Below are 15250 nucleotides of genomic sequence, written 5' to 3' on the forward strand. Positions count from 1 at the left end.
CATTGTTTAACTCAAAAGGCATGACCAAACATTCATAGTGTCCATACTTCATTCGAAAGGCTGTCTTGTACTCATTGCCTTCTCGTATACGGATTTGATGATAACTTGAGCAAAAATCAATCTTTGAAAAGTGTGTTGCATGCAGAAGTTGATCGAATAGGTCATCAATGTGAGGCAATGGGTACTTGTTTTTTAAAGTGAGCTCGTTGAGGGCTCGGTAGTCGATGCAAAGGCACATGGACTTATTCTTCTTTTCCTTAAGTAGTATAGGAAATCCAAAAGGACTTCGACTAAGCTGAATGTGACCGTTGTCAAGTAGTTCAGTCACTTGTCTTTGGATTTTCTTCATTTTGTGTGTAAGAAACCCGATAAGGAGGTTTCAACCGTGGGTTACTTCCTAGAATAAGTTCGATTGGATGATCCACTGTCGTTGAGGTGGTAACTTCTTGGGCAATTCCCGTGGAAAAACATCCAGATAAGGCTGGAGAAAGGTTGGCTGAGGTACTCAAGAGAATCCTTTGTCGGTGTATCCTCAACTGGGGTAACCAACAGAAGTGCAGTCTTTACTTGAGATTTACGAACCCACTTCTTGACTTGTCAGGTGGAGGCAACTGGACTAGAAGGAGCGTCCCTAGAACCACTTATCTCGATAAGTTTCCCCTGGTGGACAACTTGCACTGCATGATGTATTTCTGCTTTGAGCTTGCTCTTGTGGGTTTTGTTCATACTTCGTAGAAGCCTTTTTTCTGACAAAAAAAGAGAGGAAGAAACGGAGACGGAAGGTGAGCGCTGAGAAAATGGAAAAAAAGAAGCTAGGGGTGGTTGGAAAGAGAAGGGAGGGAAAAGGAATAGGGGAAAGGTTCACAAGGGAGGCAGGGGTCAAGACAAACCCCTTGCAACTGCAAGCCTGGCTGCTCTTGCACTGCTCATCAAAGCAATCAGGAGGTGGAAATCGGCTAGGAAAGAGTGTGCAATGCCTAGACCCCTGGGAAGAAAATGAAGTGTCTGAGGCAGCCAATGGACTGCCTACAGTCTGGCAAAACAAGAAAGGGCAGGAAAACAAAAAATGTGCAGGGAAAAAAAGCAATGAAGCAGCCTGGAGCCGGCTGATTGCTGGGCTGAAGTGATGTGGAAGGAGAAGAGGGGAAAATGGCAGGCAGGGGGGGGAAGGCGGGGGGTGAGTGTGAAAGAAGGAAAGGATCGAGGGGTGTGGGTGGTGACAAGCTGCAGCAACCCGTTGAAGGGACTGCAAAAAACAAGCCTGTGCCAGCAGCTAAAGGAGGTGGCAAGGAAGGAGTAGAGAGAAAGACAGAGGAGGGAAAGGCATCGAGGGAGGCATGGAGGATGGGCAGAAAGGCACAGCAAGCGGGTCGAGGGAGTTAGCGGATTTCACAGGCTTTGCAGTGATGCACTGGCTCAATTGTACAACCATTCTACCGGTAGCTTTTCTTGCAGGCGGTGGTTGTAGATTTTCTGTCGAGCCGTTTCGAAGTAGGCTGAGAAGAATGAAATGAAATGCATCAATGGAGTTCAATGCTCTAGGGCCAACTACCTGGTGGAATCCAAACAACCACCCAAGGGTAAGATAAGGAACATTTTGGCTTAATGGGAAGCTTCTCTAGGTATCATGCTTATTAGAACTATCTGCCTTGGTCTTCACCATAGAAGTATTCTAAGCAGATAATCATTGCATGCACTCCAGTCTTTTGCATTGCATGCTGTCTTCATCTACTTGAGAGGAACCACCTGGCTGTTCTGGCCCAATTCTATGAATACTTTATTCTGGGTCTGCTGGATCAGTAGTTATGCGTTGGTTGGATTGGGATTGGCCTCATTGACACATATTTTCTGGATTTTCGTTGTTTAAGTTTTAGAAACTGTTTATATCTTGAATTTGTCGAAAGACTGAAGATGCTGCAATTTTTTGGTTATTCAGTTTTTAGAAACTGCCCATCTCTTGACCTATGTGACCCATCTTTTCAAGGCCTTTGGTGTTTTTTTTGCTCCAAAGACAGAAGATGCTTCAGAGTTTTTGGGCTTAGACTTTTGACCTCAAAGCCTTTTGGCCCATGCATTCTTTTGCTCAATTAGCACTAGATGTTCTGTTGCTGTGGCTCCTATAATTCTTAGTGTGATGTGGTGCTATTCGTGAATGGTGCAATCATTGTCTTTGCATAGGTGCTCTACCTCGATGATTTGACCTCACTCCACCCTCTACTATTAGGACTTCTTTTCATTCAAGCGAAGCAGCTGTCTGATTGATGTAGCCACTATTTTGAACTTTTCCATTTATCAGATTATCGATATATGATTTGAGAAATCACTCTTGACTTTTAACTTGCCTCCAGGCTTTCTTGGTCTGAAAAACGTGTTGATGCCACATTCCTTCCAGGTAAAGTGGTATTTTGGGACCTCATGGTTTTGTTCCAATTTCTGATGCGAGAGTAATGCAACCTTCTATTAACACTTCTGGTATCTATTGATAGTTACATTTTTATGTTTTTCTTGGCAGGCACGTGGATGGTCTTTGTTATCCTAGACGTTTTTGCCTTCATCACAATTATTGCCACTTTTGAACCAATATTACCCCACTCCCTTGACAATCCGAAGCATGAATCTGATGATGTATTGAGAGATACTGGAATCCTGGAAAGGCAGGCTTCGTTCACATTATGAAGATCCTGGACGCTTTAGGTTTTTTCTACGACCTATGTTGGCAATGGGAAAACAACAAACACTACTTAAGACTCAACCACTGGTTAATATGGGGAGGTGGGGGCCGGCCTCTCCCCACCCCTCCAGAAAAGGCATGGAGGGACATTCCCTCGGCTAAGTCAGACTCACCATATTAAGTACGGAACTTTAAACAATTAGTGTATGTAATTGATGTGAATTTTTAAATTATAGATAAAAAAGCTTCTGTAAATTGTTAGGACTACTCTTAAAGCCATAGAAACGTTTTGGGTTTGCTAAGGTCGTCCTTAAGAACAGACACCTTACAGAATCACAGCTATTTTTGGGTTGATTGCCGTGTTGAAATGCATATATTTTCTTTTTTGTGCTCTTTTTTTGTCCAAGTTTCTAAGGGTAACCTTTCTTTTTTCACTGTTGAGTCTGCTTGCCTTTTGTACTTCATCAAGAATAAAAAGAGAAAAGGGCAGTGCTTCTGGCACTCCTGTTTTGATAACGAACCGAGTTATGAGGAGGATTCCTTTTGGTTATAAACACCTAGTGAGCATGCATTCTATCCTAGACATCTACATTTTCTAAAGGAAATTATTATTTTTAGCAAAAGAAGGGCAAAGAAAGTTACAGGAGAACACAACCATTTGGCTGATTTACAAGGGCTGCCTTGAGAAACAATGTTTTGAGACTATGTGTTCCAATTGTTTGGTGGAACACTACATGGGTACGCAGGTTGTATTCTTGATTTCATGATTTATAGAAATTAAGGGTGTCAATTGCTATGTTAGCCTGCACTTCTTACTGCATCATGTACTTGGTAAAAACTATCCTACCACACATGCTAGGCAAATGACTCCAATCCATAGTAATATTAAATCAAATGGACTATACCATCACATTTGTCACTTAATTGTTGCAAGCTCGTATGTGACTGAAATCATCGATAGTAGGTGTATAGCATTAATGCCATCGCATTAGAAAGTTATGTTGTTTGAGCATATTATCTTTGTTAGATAAGCCTTGGGTTTTAACAATTAATTGGCTTTGTATTTCAATAGTTATCATTTGGGTTTGAAAATGTAGATGTATTGATATAGCTTGAAGTCATCCTAGACACATCATCAATCACTTTTGGCATTTACACAATGATATAAGTTTGTGCTTATCATCGAATCAAATGCAATCATAATGTCACTCACCAGCCAACTATTATGAGTACTGCTTATTACTTTTGTGAAAAGAGAAGGCATTGCAATTGCGTAAATAGCATGCTTTTTCTCTTTCTACAAGCTTAAAAAGTACTTGCTCATGGATGTAATGCTCTTACAAGTGCTTGACATGGAATTTCGATAATGTTAGTTTTGGGTTTGAAATATTTAGAAACAAAGTAATGCCTTGAAATCCAATTGCAAACATCACAAATTTACACCAACTTGTGATACTTGTTTGGACTTTGATAGTGATATCTCAACGTACTACGACCATTGATATCAAATACTTTAAAAGCAATAAGCCCCATCTATTAAGTAGTATGAAGTGTTGCTATTAGTAGCATTGTATTCCTCTACCCCTCGCACATTGATTGATGGATAGTAGGTTTCTTTTACAGATTGGGCACGTAAAGTGCTTTCTTGGGTTCCTTCTCGTCTCTTGAATGGCATGGGTTTGATTCCCTTGATGAGACAACTCTACTTGACACCCGTGGCGATGCTAGATTTGGGCCAACTTCACCAAGGATCTAGAACCACTTCTAGATCCACATCATGTGCTTAGAAGCAGCGCTGTTTGTGCACCACTCCTAACAATCCAGAGTTATGGTGAGCTATGACACCTTTTTGTCACTTGGGCAAAGAACACACCCTCCTTGATGAATGCTCGTTGCCTTACTGGTTATTCCATCCTAGATTTGCCATTTTATTTCGACAGTCCCAAGGTGTCTTGGTTTGCCACAGTTGAAGCATTTCCTGTTCTCCCTTTGGATTCAATCTTCTCAACCCTTGAATGCTCATTTGGCTTGCTCTTGCTATGTCTTACTTTGTCTTCCTTTTGCTAAGGTCATCTCTCCGGTCGGCCAAATTTCTTTACCTAGGCCTCTCCTTATAGGAGTAATGGAACCAATTCCTCAAATGTAACCGGCCCACTGGCCTTTGTCTTATAATCATAGTTTCAAGAACCCGTTGTAGCTATGAGGAAGTATGCCTAGTGATGTACCCCTACACTGTGTCTCCCACGGCCATCTTCATTTTGTAAAGATCTGTCTCAAGGTTAGCATTCGGGCTTCGTACAACATCACCTTCAGCACCTTCCAAGCCTTTGTTGGACCAATTCGATGAGGAAGGATGACATCTCCAATAGTTCAGATGATAATATTTAGGGCCTCTGCATCTTGTACTATTCAATCTTGCATTGCAACCAGATCTATCATACTCTTGATAGCATTCTCGATGCCCTCAAGTCTCAACTCAACCAAGTGACACTAGACCATCTTCCATACTGCATAGTTGGACTCATCAAGCTTGTTACTCTCCTTGAAGTCATCTAGTTATTTATCTATCTTGAGGTAAAACTTTTCAATGAAACACAACACTTAATTGAACACTGAACCTCCTCATACTCCGTCATTTAGCATTGATGTAGGCAATGAGAACTTCTAGCAACAAGGCTCTGATGCCATGTTAGTAAGCACAAACCTAATGGGCTCTAATGGCATGTCAAAAAACTTTATCCAACCCATCCTTGGATGCATAGCAAAAACTATCTACTCCGGTTCCTTGATCTTGAAAGCTTCTCTTTGGTCCTACACTCGATTGGTACCACACACAGACACTTGATCACGATGCGCACATGAAACTTAATGCCAGGTTCAAGACAATAGCTCTCAACAAACAGTAACCTTGACTTTACATAGCTATCAAGGAGCTTCAATACAATCGACCTTATCAAAATATGTAACAGCATTTGAGTTGCAACCATGAAGGGATGGTGAGGATCTTGCATGCTTCCTTAGAGAGCTTTAGTGCAGTCTGTGTGCTCGTCAAGCTCATCTCCACATTGTCTTTGCAAGGGCTCTTGTTGTATGACTTCCAACACGCTTTCTCCAACTCTTGATCTCTTGATCATGAATTGGGACTTATAGCACACAACTCTTGCTTGGCATCTTTGGACCTCTAACTTGCAGCTACATTATAGTGCTAACTCCGTCTCTCCACAGTAATTACCTAAAAAGTATTGAATCCCAAATTTTTGGTGCCCTATCGTCTTCCCTCATGAGTCAAGCTCTCTTGTTCACCATCAAGCAAAGGGGTGATGTCTTTCTATGAGTAATGCCTCAAATCATTTCCACACTCTTAGAGTTTTGTTCCTAATTTCTAGCTGGTTAAGTCAACGCTTGAACCAATGCTCTGATTAATCATTGTGGATGTTAGTCACGTTTCTTGTCTTTGGATCCTACTCCAAACTCTAGAATGTTTTGAGTTACATACTAGAACCAAGTCTAGGTCTCTATCTGGATATGAGATCCGGATGCTTGTAGGCATACGTGTCATTCAGGTCCAACTTGGGACTCTTGCCTTCTAGATCCTAGTCTATGCTAACACTTGGAGTCTAGATTCACTGAGATGATTGGATCTAGCCTATTTCATCATTTGCCTCCTTGTCCTCATATGGGGGCTCACATATGAGGCACATGGACCTCAAGTTTGAAATGCGAATGGAGTGTAAGGGAGAGGATGGTTCATTTCATATGGAACTTCAAAGAGGTCTGATGGAATTTAAGGAGAAATAAGTACCTTTAAATTCACCCTCATCAGGGACATTTTATACCAACACCATCTAGAACTAAGAGGAGATGCATCATGCCATAAAAAGTCTTGAGGTCAACATGCAAGGCGCACTTTACCTACTAGCTCATTGCTTAGGAGTTAATAGTGGCCAAAGGTTTCTTTTTGCAGGGGAAAAAAATGTTGTATATATATTATGAATACTTGTAATGTGAGCTTCATCATGTGAATGAACTTTCCATATTTATAGAGAGCAAGTAGAATAAAATGATCTAAAAAGATTATAGAATCGAAGATAGATAACATGGAATATTGGCATGCTCCTGAGTCGAATTGGAAAAAAGCATGTTGATGTTCTAATGGAGCATCCAAAGCTTGGGGAAAATGTTTAAGCGAGTGGACCTAGGTTTTTTGGGACTTTTAGTAGTTTAAGCGAGTGGGCCTACTATATGACAAGCTTGGTATGATATAAGGTACACATGCTAATGTTCTCCATGCCCTATTTTGTGCAAGAATGTTCCTTCTATCAGTGAGTTAGTGAGGAATGGAAGAAAAGGGTTGTACCAAAGCAGTGCGTCATTGGATCCATGTGGGGGACTTTCAAGTATATAAGTTAGAATGCTACATTAATAACATAAACATATTTTACTGCCTACAAATTTCATTCCAAAACAAACAATTATTCTATTAAACTCCCTTGAACAAGCATAATGTTCTTCTTCCCACTTCTTTTCAAAGTATGAAGGAATGATACAATTAATATTAAACAGCTCACACACATTGCTCCACAACAATAAATGTAAGAGGTCATAAGCTCCACTGAATGATAAAATAATCGGCCATAAGATCCACAATAATGAGTCATCATAAGCTCCACAATGATAAACATAAGTCGTCATCATAAGCCCCACAATAATAAATGCAATGGGTCATAAGCTCCACATACATTGCACCACAACAATAAATGTAAGCGGGCATAAGCTCCACTTACTAGAAGAGTTCAAAAAAACAAAGCTCCCTTCATAGTCTCAATCCCTCTTTTTGGCATTTAGATGAGGTTGCGCCAAGGGCTTGAAGAAAACATGACATCAACTACTTCCAAGAGAGACACAATGTCTCCCTAGCTTTGCACACGCACGGGCCATGCTGCCTGTGCCTATAAATGCATCAACGACCACATCCCCCTCCTTCGTGAAAGTGTGCAAGAGAAACCTGTAATAAATAAAGACTTGTTAACTAACGATTAATCGATTTGGTTGCAAGAAAGATGTGGCACTTAAAATTTGTTGTAATCACCTTCTCAAGTCAAGTTGTCTCTCCGCACCACTTTACGCCCATCCCTTGTGACTTTGAAGGTGTCGAATGGAGACTTCCTTACCTAAGTGGACTCATCCATGTTCCATGAAATTCTACTACCCAAGTTTATAGCCTGGTAATCTCTGATTGAAGTACATGGGCACTTTGTTTCCTTAGTGCCTGAACATGGCCAAACAAGCTAGTTGATGTGTCACTAGCAGCACATTTAGTATACTTGTGCATTCTTTGTACACCATCATGGTGCAATATAGTGTGAATCCATTGTCCATTGCCCTTGCTACACATAATACATATGGTTTGGCAAGCATGTGGTAATCAGCCACCACCACCACCTAGAATGCCAAGGCTTGTATAGCATCCAAGAGTGATTTGCAATATATTCCAGTCTGAAACTTCCTTTCTAGCGAGACGCTCAACTAGGGTTGATGTGGGAAAGTCTGCCAACATCATGCTTGTTGCTGCCTTGCTAGGTGAACCACCTACTGTGAGGGATGGATGCATAATACATTACTAATTTTAAAAAAAAATCAAGCTTTATGACATCCGTGCAAAAAAAAAGACCATGGCATCATACTCAAATTCAAAGAAGGTCTGAAAAACCAGTTTTATATCTTGGCTTAACTAAATGAATACCTATGCTACTTTCCCTCATCCATTTCCATGTGCAACTCTATCAAGTCAGCTTTATTGACTCGATGGTCCACCTCCACCTCCACCTCCACCTCAATAAACAAGTTGAAAAACACACTAACACTACATCGACCTACCGACCTCGCTAGCAAGATAAGAAATTGTTCTTTTATGCTCACTTACCATCTCCCCTCTCTTGCATGGCTACATCATCTCCCCCACTTGTCCTTTCTTCACCACTAGGACCACCTTTAAAGTCCAAAATCCTTGCCACTTTCGAAGCGCCCTCATCATGCCTTGCCTTTGTGCGCATCTCCCTCTTTGTGGTAGAACCAATATCCTTTTATCTTCTTTCCCTACAAATCCATCCAAGCCACAAAGTTTGGGCACACACAAAGACGAGGGGGAGTTTCATTGCATGGCTTGATATATGAATGGCACGCACATGCATTACTTGAGTTGAAACAAGACAAACGTATCTTTGCGCAGCTTCTATTTGGTGTGAGGGACTTTGCTCACTGGGTACTCTAGCCACCACTACAGGCAACTTTGCACCTCCCAATCTGTCAACACTAGGGCGCTTCCACCATGAGTCAGGAAACATGGATATGAGTCCTTCCTTCATGACCCAATCATTACATCCCTGTGGAAGCTCCTTGATCTTACCCTCAATTAACAAGCAAGCAAAAACACCTAGAATCCATTTACACAATTTATAAGCCAACATTTACCTCCATCTAACGAGTGTGTGGAGAGGAAGCTTGCATCTAATGTTACCTGTACACCAGGAAACGCATAGACATAAGCATCTATGTTTGCTTTCACAAGGAGTTGAGCTCTTCATGTTTGGTGCTATGTCTGAATATCTATCCTGGAAGTGTAGCTAGCTTGTAACACCTCCTTTGTCCTCCACTCCTTATTATCTCTTAGCACGCCAAGATCCATCTGCAATGCTACATCGCCAACCAACACATGTAACACCTCCTTTTTCCTACTATTAGAAAAACTGTTATTCACCTATGTCATAATGGTTGCAACATAGAAACATTTATAAACATGAGGGTGAGTTCCGTTGCATGGCTGCATAGAACACATTTAAAAATAGGAGACTCCATGAAATTATACTTCTATGGATTTATCTTCACTGAGCCCAACTTGTCCTCCATCATGATCTTTCCTTTCACATCCCAAGTTATGGAAAACAAGACACTAAAGAATCCCTCCCCATTGGCTGGATTGGCAATGGACTGCATCTTATACCCTTTAGTTTTCACCTTGTTTTTTGCCTTCTCTGATGCTTTATTTTTTATCTTCTTGCACTCCTCTAGCATGAGGGATTGGGTGTCCACTTTGTCCATCTCCTCTTTGAACTTACGTTGGCACTTCTTATGCACATGAACTACCTGTAAGTGTTTGAGATAACATGTGGCAAAGGATTGCAATGCACAGAATGAATATCTCTCAAAGCACTTACCCTAAAAACAAATTATGCAAGAACAACCATTGGCAAGTTTTACCAAGCCTTGGTGGACCCACTCCTCTCCTTCACAAGCATGGCCTCCACTAGTCTTTTGTCCTCATTGGTAAAATAGCACATGAGTGTGTCTCTATTTGCAATGCCAAATTTATGCATCATGAAGATATCATGCGCTATAGTGTGAGGGGCATGTAGATAAGCAAGCTTGCAAACAGAGATACAATGGGTGAGATGATTGATTGCAGTAGAGAAAAAAAAACCTCCAAATCACAACACTCACAATCAAGTGGAATGAGTTATATTTATCTCGGCAAGTGCAAGCAACACCCCTCCCTCTTGTGCATGCTTGAACGGTAAGAACTTGTAGCGCACTTTTGATGTGCCACTATGGTGAGTTTGCATATACGATAAGACAAGGGTAAATTGTAAGTGCCCAATGGTGGGAAGGATGGAACACATGGTAGCAAAGAAATGTCAGATAGACTAAAAGTAAGAGGTGCTTGTGTTGAACCACCCTAGCTAGGCCTTCAGCCTGTGATTGCCATCCTAAACCAAGAACTTTTTACCCTTTAGGTGCACCTAATTTGTTTTTAATCAAGATCATTCTCAAATTCTTGGTTCACCATGACCCAGTGCTATGTTGCATGTGAAGCATGCATCCTAAAGACTATAGGATATAGCAATTTATTCAAAATCATCAAAATTTTGTTCTATACATACATGCAACAAAGTAATCATTCAAAAGTACACTACATGAGATTCTCCTCAACCCAAGGACACACCTAAATAAGAACATTAGGCATGGGTTAACGGGCCTCCAATGTTGTGCTAAAGTGATGCATACCCATTTGAGGGCACGCTCCATAACTTTTTTTGATTTGTTGAAAACCAAAACGAATTGAAAATTTGGAATCCAAACTAGTGAGACTACTGCATGGCAGTCTTAAACATTGATAGCTATTAGTATTGGTTTCTAGATTCACACTAAAATGGAAGAATTTGGAAAAGTAAAATATGTGCATGTGAAAAGATATTTAAATAAATCCAACACTATTTACAATTTTGAATTGTTTCTTTTTACATGCACTTAATTGCTATATGGCTCATAAGCATGCCAAAGGTCATTGCATTTAATTATACATAGCATTAAACCCAATAGCGTGCCCTTTGGCTTATTTGTGTTTTGAAGCATTTTAGGCCACATTGCACTTGTTTGGGATATCCAATTCTGCTGACATGTATCGTTGGAGGGGGGAAAACCAACGACTGAAATTTTACTAGGCCTAAGAATTCTGAATTTTCACACCTCCTGCAACAAGTGCCAGTAATGTGATTGTTAGGCACTTAATGTGATTGTCGTAGGCCCAGTAAAATTTTCGTAGGCACTTAATGTGATTGTTAGGCACTTAATGTGATTGTTAGGCCTTAATGTGATTGTCCTAAACCAAGATGGCTTGGACTTAGTGTGATTGTCCTAAACCAGCTCAATGGCTGGAACATCATGCAATTATGATTGGGTAAGCTCAAACACCAAAACCAAGCTGGCTTGGACTTAATGTGATTGTCCTAAACCAGCTTGGTGGTTGGAACATCATGCAATCGTAATTGGGTCAGCTCAAACACCAAAACTAGGTCGGCTTGGACTTAATGTGATTGTCCGAAGCCAAGCTAGCTTGGACTGAATGTGATTGTCCTAAACTAGCTCGGTGGTTGGAACATCATGCAACTGTGTGGCTAGTTTAGCTCAAGCACTAGAACCACGCTGGCTTGGAATTAATGTGAGTGTCCTAAACCAGGATGGCTTGGAATTAATGTTATTTTCCTAAACCATCTTGGTGGTTGGAACATCATGCAGTCATGATTGGGTCAGCTCAAACATCAGTTAAGGCTAGAGGAGGTAGGCACTAGCAATGAAATGCATTTTTGTTGGCTTAGGATTAACTGCAACCCCCACAAAATGTAACCTTTAGTAAATCCCAAACAACCAACGCACTTGTTTCAGTAAATCCAAACAAGGGAAAATGTAGAATAGTTTCTTGATCATCGAAAAATTCTAATAGTCTGATATGTTCTTATAGTCTATCTCCAACATAATGCTAATCTAAGCATGCAAATTAGATGGTCCCTCATGAAAAGTCATTGTTATTACAGTATGATTCCGACTTACTGCTAATCTGGGCCTATGAACTAGATGGCCCCTCATGCAAAGTCATTGTTATTACAATAAACTGAAGAAAGGCAAGATCAAATAGGACATCAGATTAGCATTGAGTCGGTTCATCAGGATGTAATAACAATAGTTCTCATTCTAAACTATTATTATTACAATTTGATAAACTGACTGAATGCTAATCTAAGCTTGTGAACTAGATGCAAAGTCACTATTATTACAGTCTGATTCTAGCTCAATGCTAATCTGAGCCTATGAATTAGATGGTCCCTCATGCACAATCATTGTTATTACTGTCTGATTCCGATTGAATGCTAATCTAAACCTATGAATTATATGGTCCCTCATGCACGAGCAACCATCTAATCGCACATCATGGTGAGACGATGATGTATATGACTGCCTACGCTAGGTTGGGCTACCAGCAAAGCTTCGTGTATGTGCCACCACTCCTCCCCCCTCATCCCATTGAATTATCATGATCTTGGCTCTGATGACCAAGAAATCTAGCATGGCAACCATCTAATCGCATGTCATGGCTAGACAATGATGTAGATGACTGCCTATGCTAGGCTGGGCTACCAACAAAATCTAGTAGGTGGATTTTGTGCTCTTAGCACAGTGATAGGGACATAGAGTCGCACAAATTGACATAAAAAACAAAGGGGAAAAGAGTGGGAGGGTGGCAATTCTAGCTATATAAGGGCCTTGAGGGCAGAGAAACAATTCACTGCACCGAGGAAAATTTCTCTCCTATCCCCTTCCACACTCTCTCCAATCCCCCTTCTACACCTATGATGAATCTTCTGCTGCAACCTCGATGCCCCTTCATAATGCTGCCCAAGTCATGGGATCCATTGTTTGCCTTGGCTTTCCATCTTGCAACACTCTACTAGCCATAGCCATGACCAAGGAAGTTGCAGGATGGGGAGCCAAGGGAAACAGTCATCATCATTCCATTAGGCACATTCCATTAGGCACTAGTAGCAGAGGACTCAACTTGGTGATAAGACTCTCATAATTGAGCACAACCTTTGGCATTGGGGAAGGAGAACTCAACTTGGTGACATGATGTAACACACTGAGCGCATGCGTTACTATCAAATGTTGTGCTTGATTGAGCTCGCCACCAAGTTGAGTTCGCTATGCTAGTGCCTTGAAAGAAGTTGCTATAATGAAGGCAATTCCTTGAAAGACTTGAAAGAAAAAACTCATGACCAACCATGTTGCAGGATGGGGAGCCAAGGGAAATGAGTCATCATTGTTCCATCAATCACTGGCAGAGAACTCAACTTGGTGATGAGCCTCTCATGATTGCGCACAACCTTTGACACTGGGGAAGGAACTCAACTTGATGATTAGCTCTAACATAGAGAGCATGCGTCAGTGTGTTGGAGCTCACCACTATGTTGAGTTTCCTGTCCGCTATCGAATGCTGTGCTCAATTGAGCTCACCTCCAAGTTGAGTTCCCTCTTCTAGTGCCTTGAAAGAAGTTGCCATGAAAAAGGTTATTTCAATTACGAGGTGTTCGTATTATCCCTTGCATACAAGGCACGAGGTCAAAAGTTTAAGAAAGTACTAACAAGGGAAAACGTGACATCTAGTCTTGCCACAGTGATGGTGTTGACAAGTGCTAAAAGTGTTTAAAGAAGTGTCACAAAGACATAGTGCTAGCATCTTTGTATGTAATCTATTTTGTTAAATGTTTTCTTTGGATGTAATTTATTTTGTTTCAATTTCGATGTAATTCTATTCTCGTAAAAACTATCGGATGTAATTTCTTTTGTTTCAATTTCAATGTAGTACCATTATCGCCCAAAACTATTGTTGCTGTTAGTTCGGTAGTGAAAGTGGCTCTCATTAAGAGGGGAAAGGTGGGTTTTAATATGGTCCCTTGATTCAAGTCCAAGATCAATGGTTGAGATGGAGGCACCTAATGAAGGGTGGAGATTGGAGTGCATTTTAGAAAGCTAGGATTGAAGTGCCTATTTGATGGCTTGGATTGAAGCGCCATTTCCTGGGCACTTGCAAATCAAGGGCCTGAATTTAAGCACCTTTTCCCCTCATCCCATCCCTTGATTCCAAATCTAGGGTCCTGATTGAAGCACCATTTGTACTCATCTCCTTCCTTGGATCTCTAGCAAATCTATGGCCCATATTGACACACATTTTCCTCTCATCTTGTCCATTTGATCTTTGTGATGATCAAGGGTGGAGATTTGATCCTTCTATCCTTTGATGGTATCCCTTAGATCTGCCTCTTGATCTAATGGTTGGGAGTGCTCTACCTCAAATTTGAATGTATCCCTTGGATTGAAGATTAGATCAAGGGCTGGGAGTGAAGATCATGTGTCCAAACTCTGGGTTAGAGGTCTCCACACACTTAAATTCTTTTGTCAACTTCAACATCATTGGTACACCTCAAATTGCTCTCTAATGCCTTGATATTAGGAAACACTAATTGGAGGCCCTTTTGAGACCCCAAATCTCCCCTAATGGTACTTGTGTGTGTGCGTGATAGCTTGGTGGTAAGGATGATGTTTGAGATTGGTGATCTTGCTAGAGGCATTTCTTGTGCTTTTGTCACGTGGAAGGTTTGGTTAGGTCCAGTAGCCATACCTTGCAGGTAGGCGATGGGTTGCTAGATGTCTTCCCTTGGAAAGGTATTCATGAGTTGGCTACCATGCCAAATTTATCACCACCTGCCTAACCTCCATGTCTTTCGTGGCTATTAGTTACCTACCATGCTATATTTATCACCTCCCATCTAGCTTGATATGTGAAATGAGCATTCATGGGCTCTCGAAAATCATTGGAGGAGACCTCCTTTTTTGCTTGTTCTCGATTTTTTGTGAAACATACAAGGTTGGTAATCCAAGAGCTAGTGATACTAGAAGAGCCCAAGGGTGGCACTTGGGAGCATTTGATAATCCAAAGGCCAAGAGTGGAGAGGGGAGTATTTCCGAAGCTACTTTCCTTCAAGGTGCCACTTGGAAAAAGCCCATCCATGGTTTTTTCTTTTTATCCCTCGATAGAATAGATAGATAGATGTAGGTGAAGATGCTCACGTGAGGTGAAGAAAAGAGCACCTGGGGTTTCGAGAGGACTATGGTAATTATACACAATAAATAAAAAAAATTGCATTCGTGAGGGGGCCCTCGCAACAAACAAAGTATATCTACAAACCAGAA

The 15250-nt window shown here is 41.1% G+C and overlaps 1 protein-coding gene across 3 annotated transcripts in view; it reads left to right on the top strand.

The window, feature by feature from the left end:
* Window positions 1-3062, top strand: part of LOC147896453 (protein ZINC INDUCED FACILITATOR-LIKE 1-like) — a 172232-nt gene extending 169170 nt beyond the window's left edge. For all 3 annotated transcript variants that reach the window (XM_087382066.1, XM_087382067.1, XM_087382065.1), the window contains 2 exons: window positions 2349-2392; window positions 2513-3062. In XM_087382066.1, coding sequence (XP_087238192.1) covers window positions 2349-2392; window positions 2513-2676 — 208 coding nt within the window. In that variant the 3' untranslated portion in view covers window positions 2677-3062. The remainder of the gene's footprint in view (window positions 1-2348; window positions 2393-2512) is intronic.
* Window positions 3063-15250: the final 12188 nt, after the last annotated feature.

This window comes from Dipteris shenzhenensis, chromosome 11 (assembly GCF_047967505.1).
Source record: "Dipteris shenzhenensis isolate YYH24624 ecotype China chromosome 11, Dip_SZ_1.0, whole genome shotgun sequence".
NCBI classification, from domain to species: Eukaryota; Viridiplantae; Streptophyta; class Polypodiopsida; order Gleicheniales; family Dipteridaceae; genus Dipteris; species Dipteris shenzhenensis.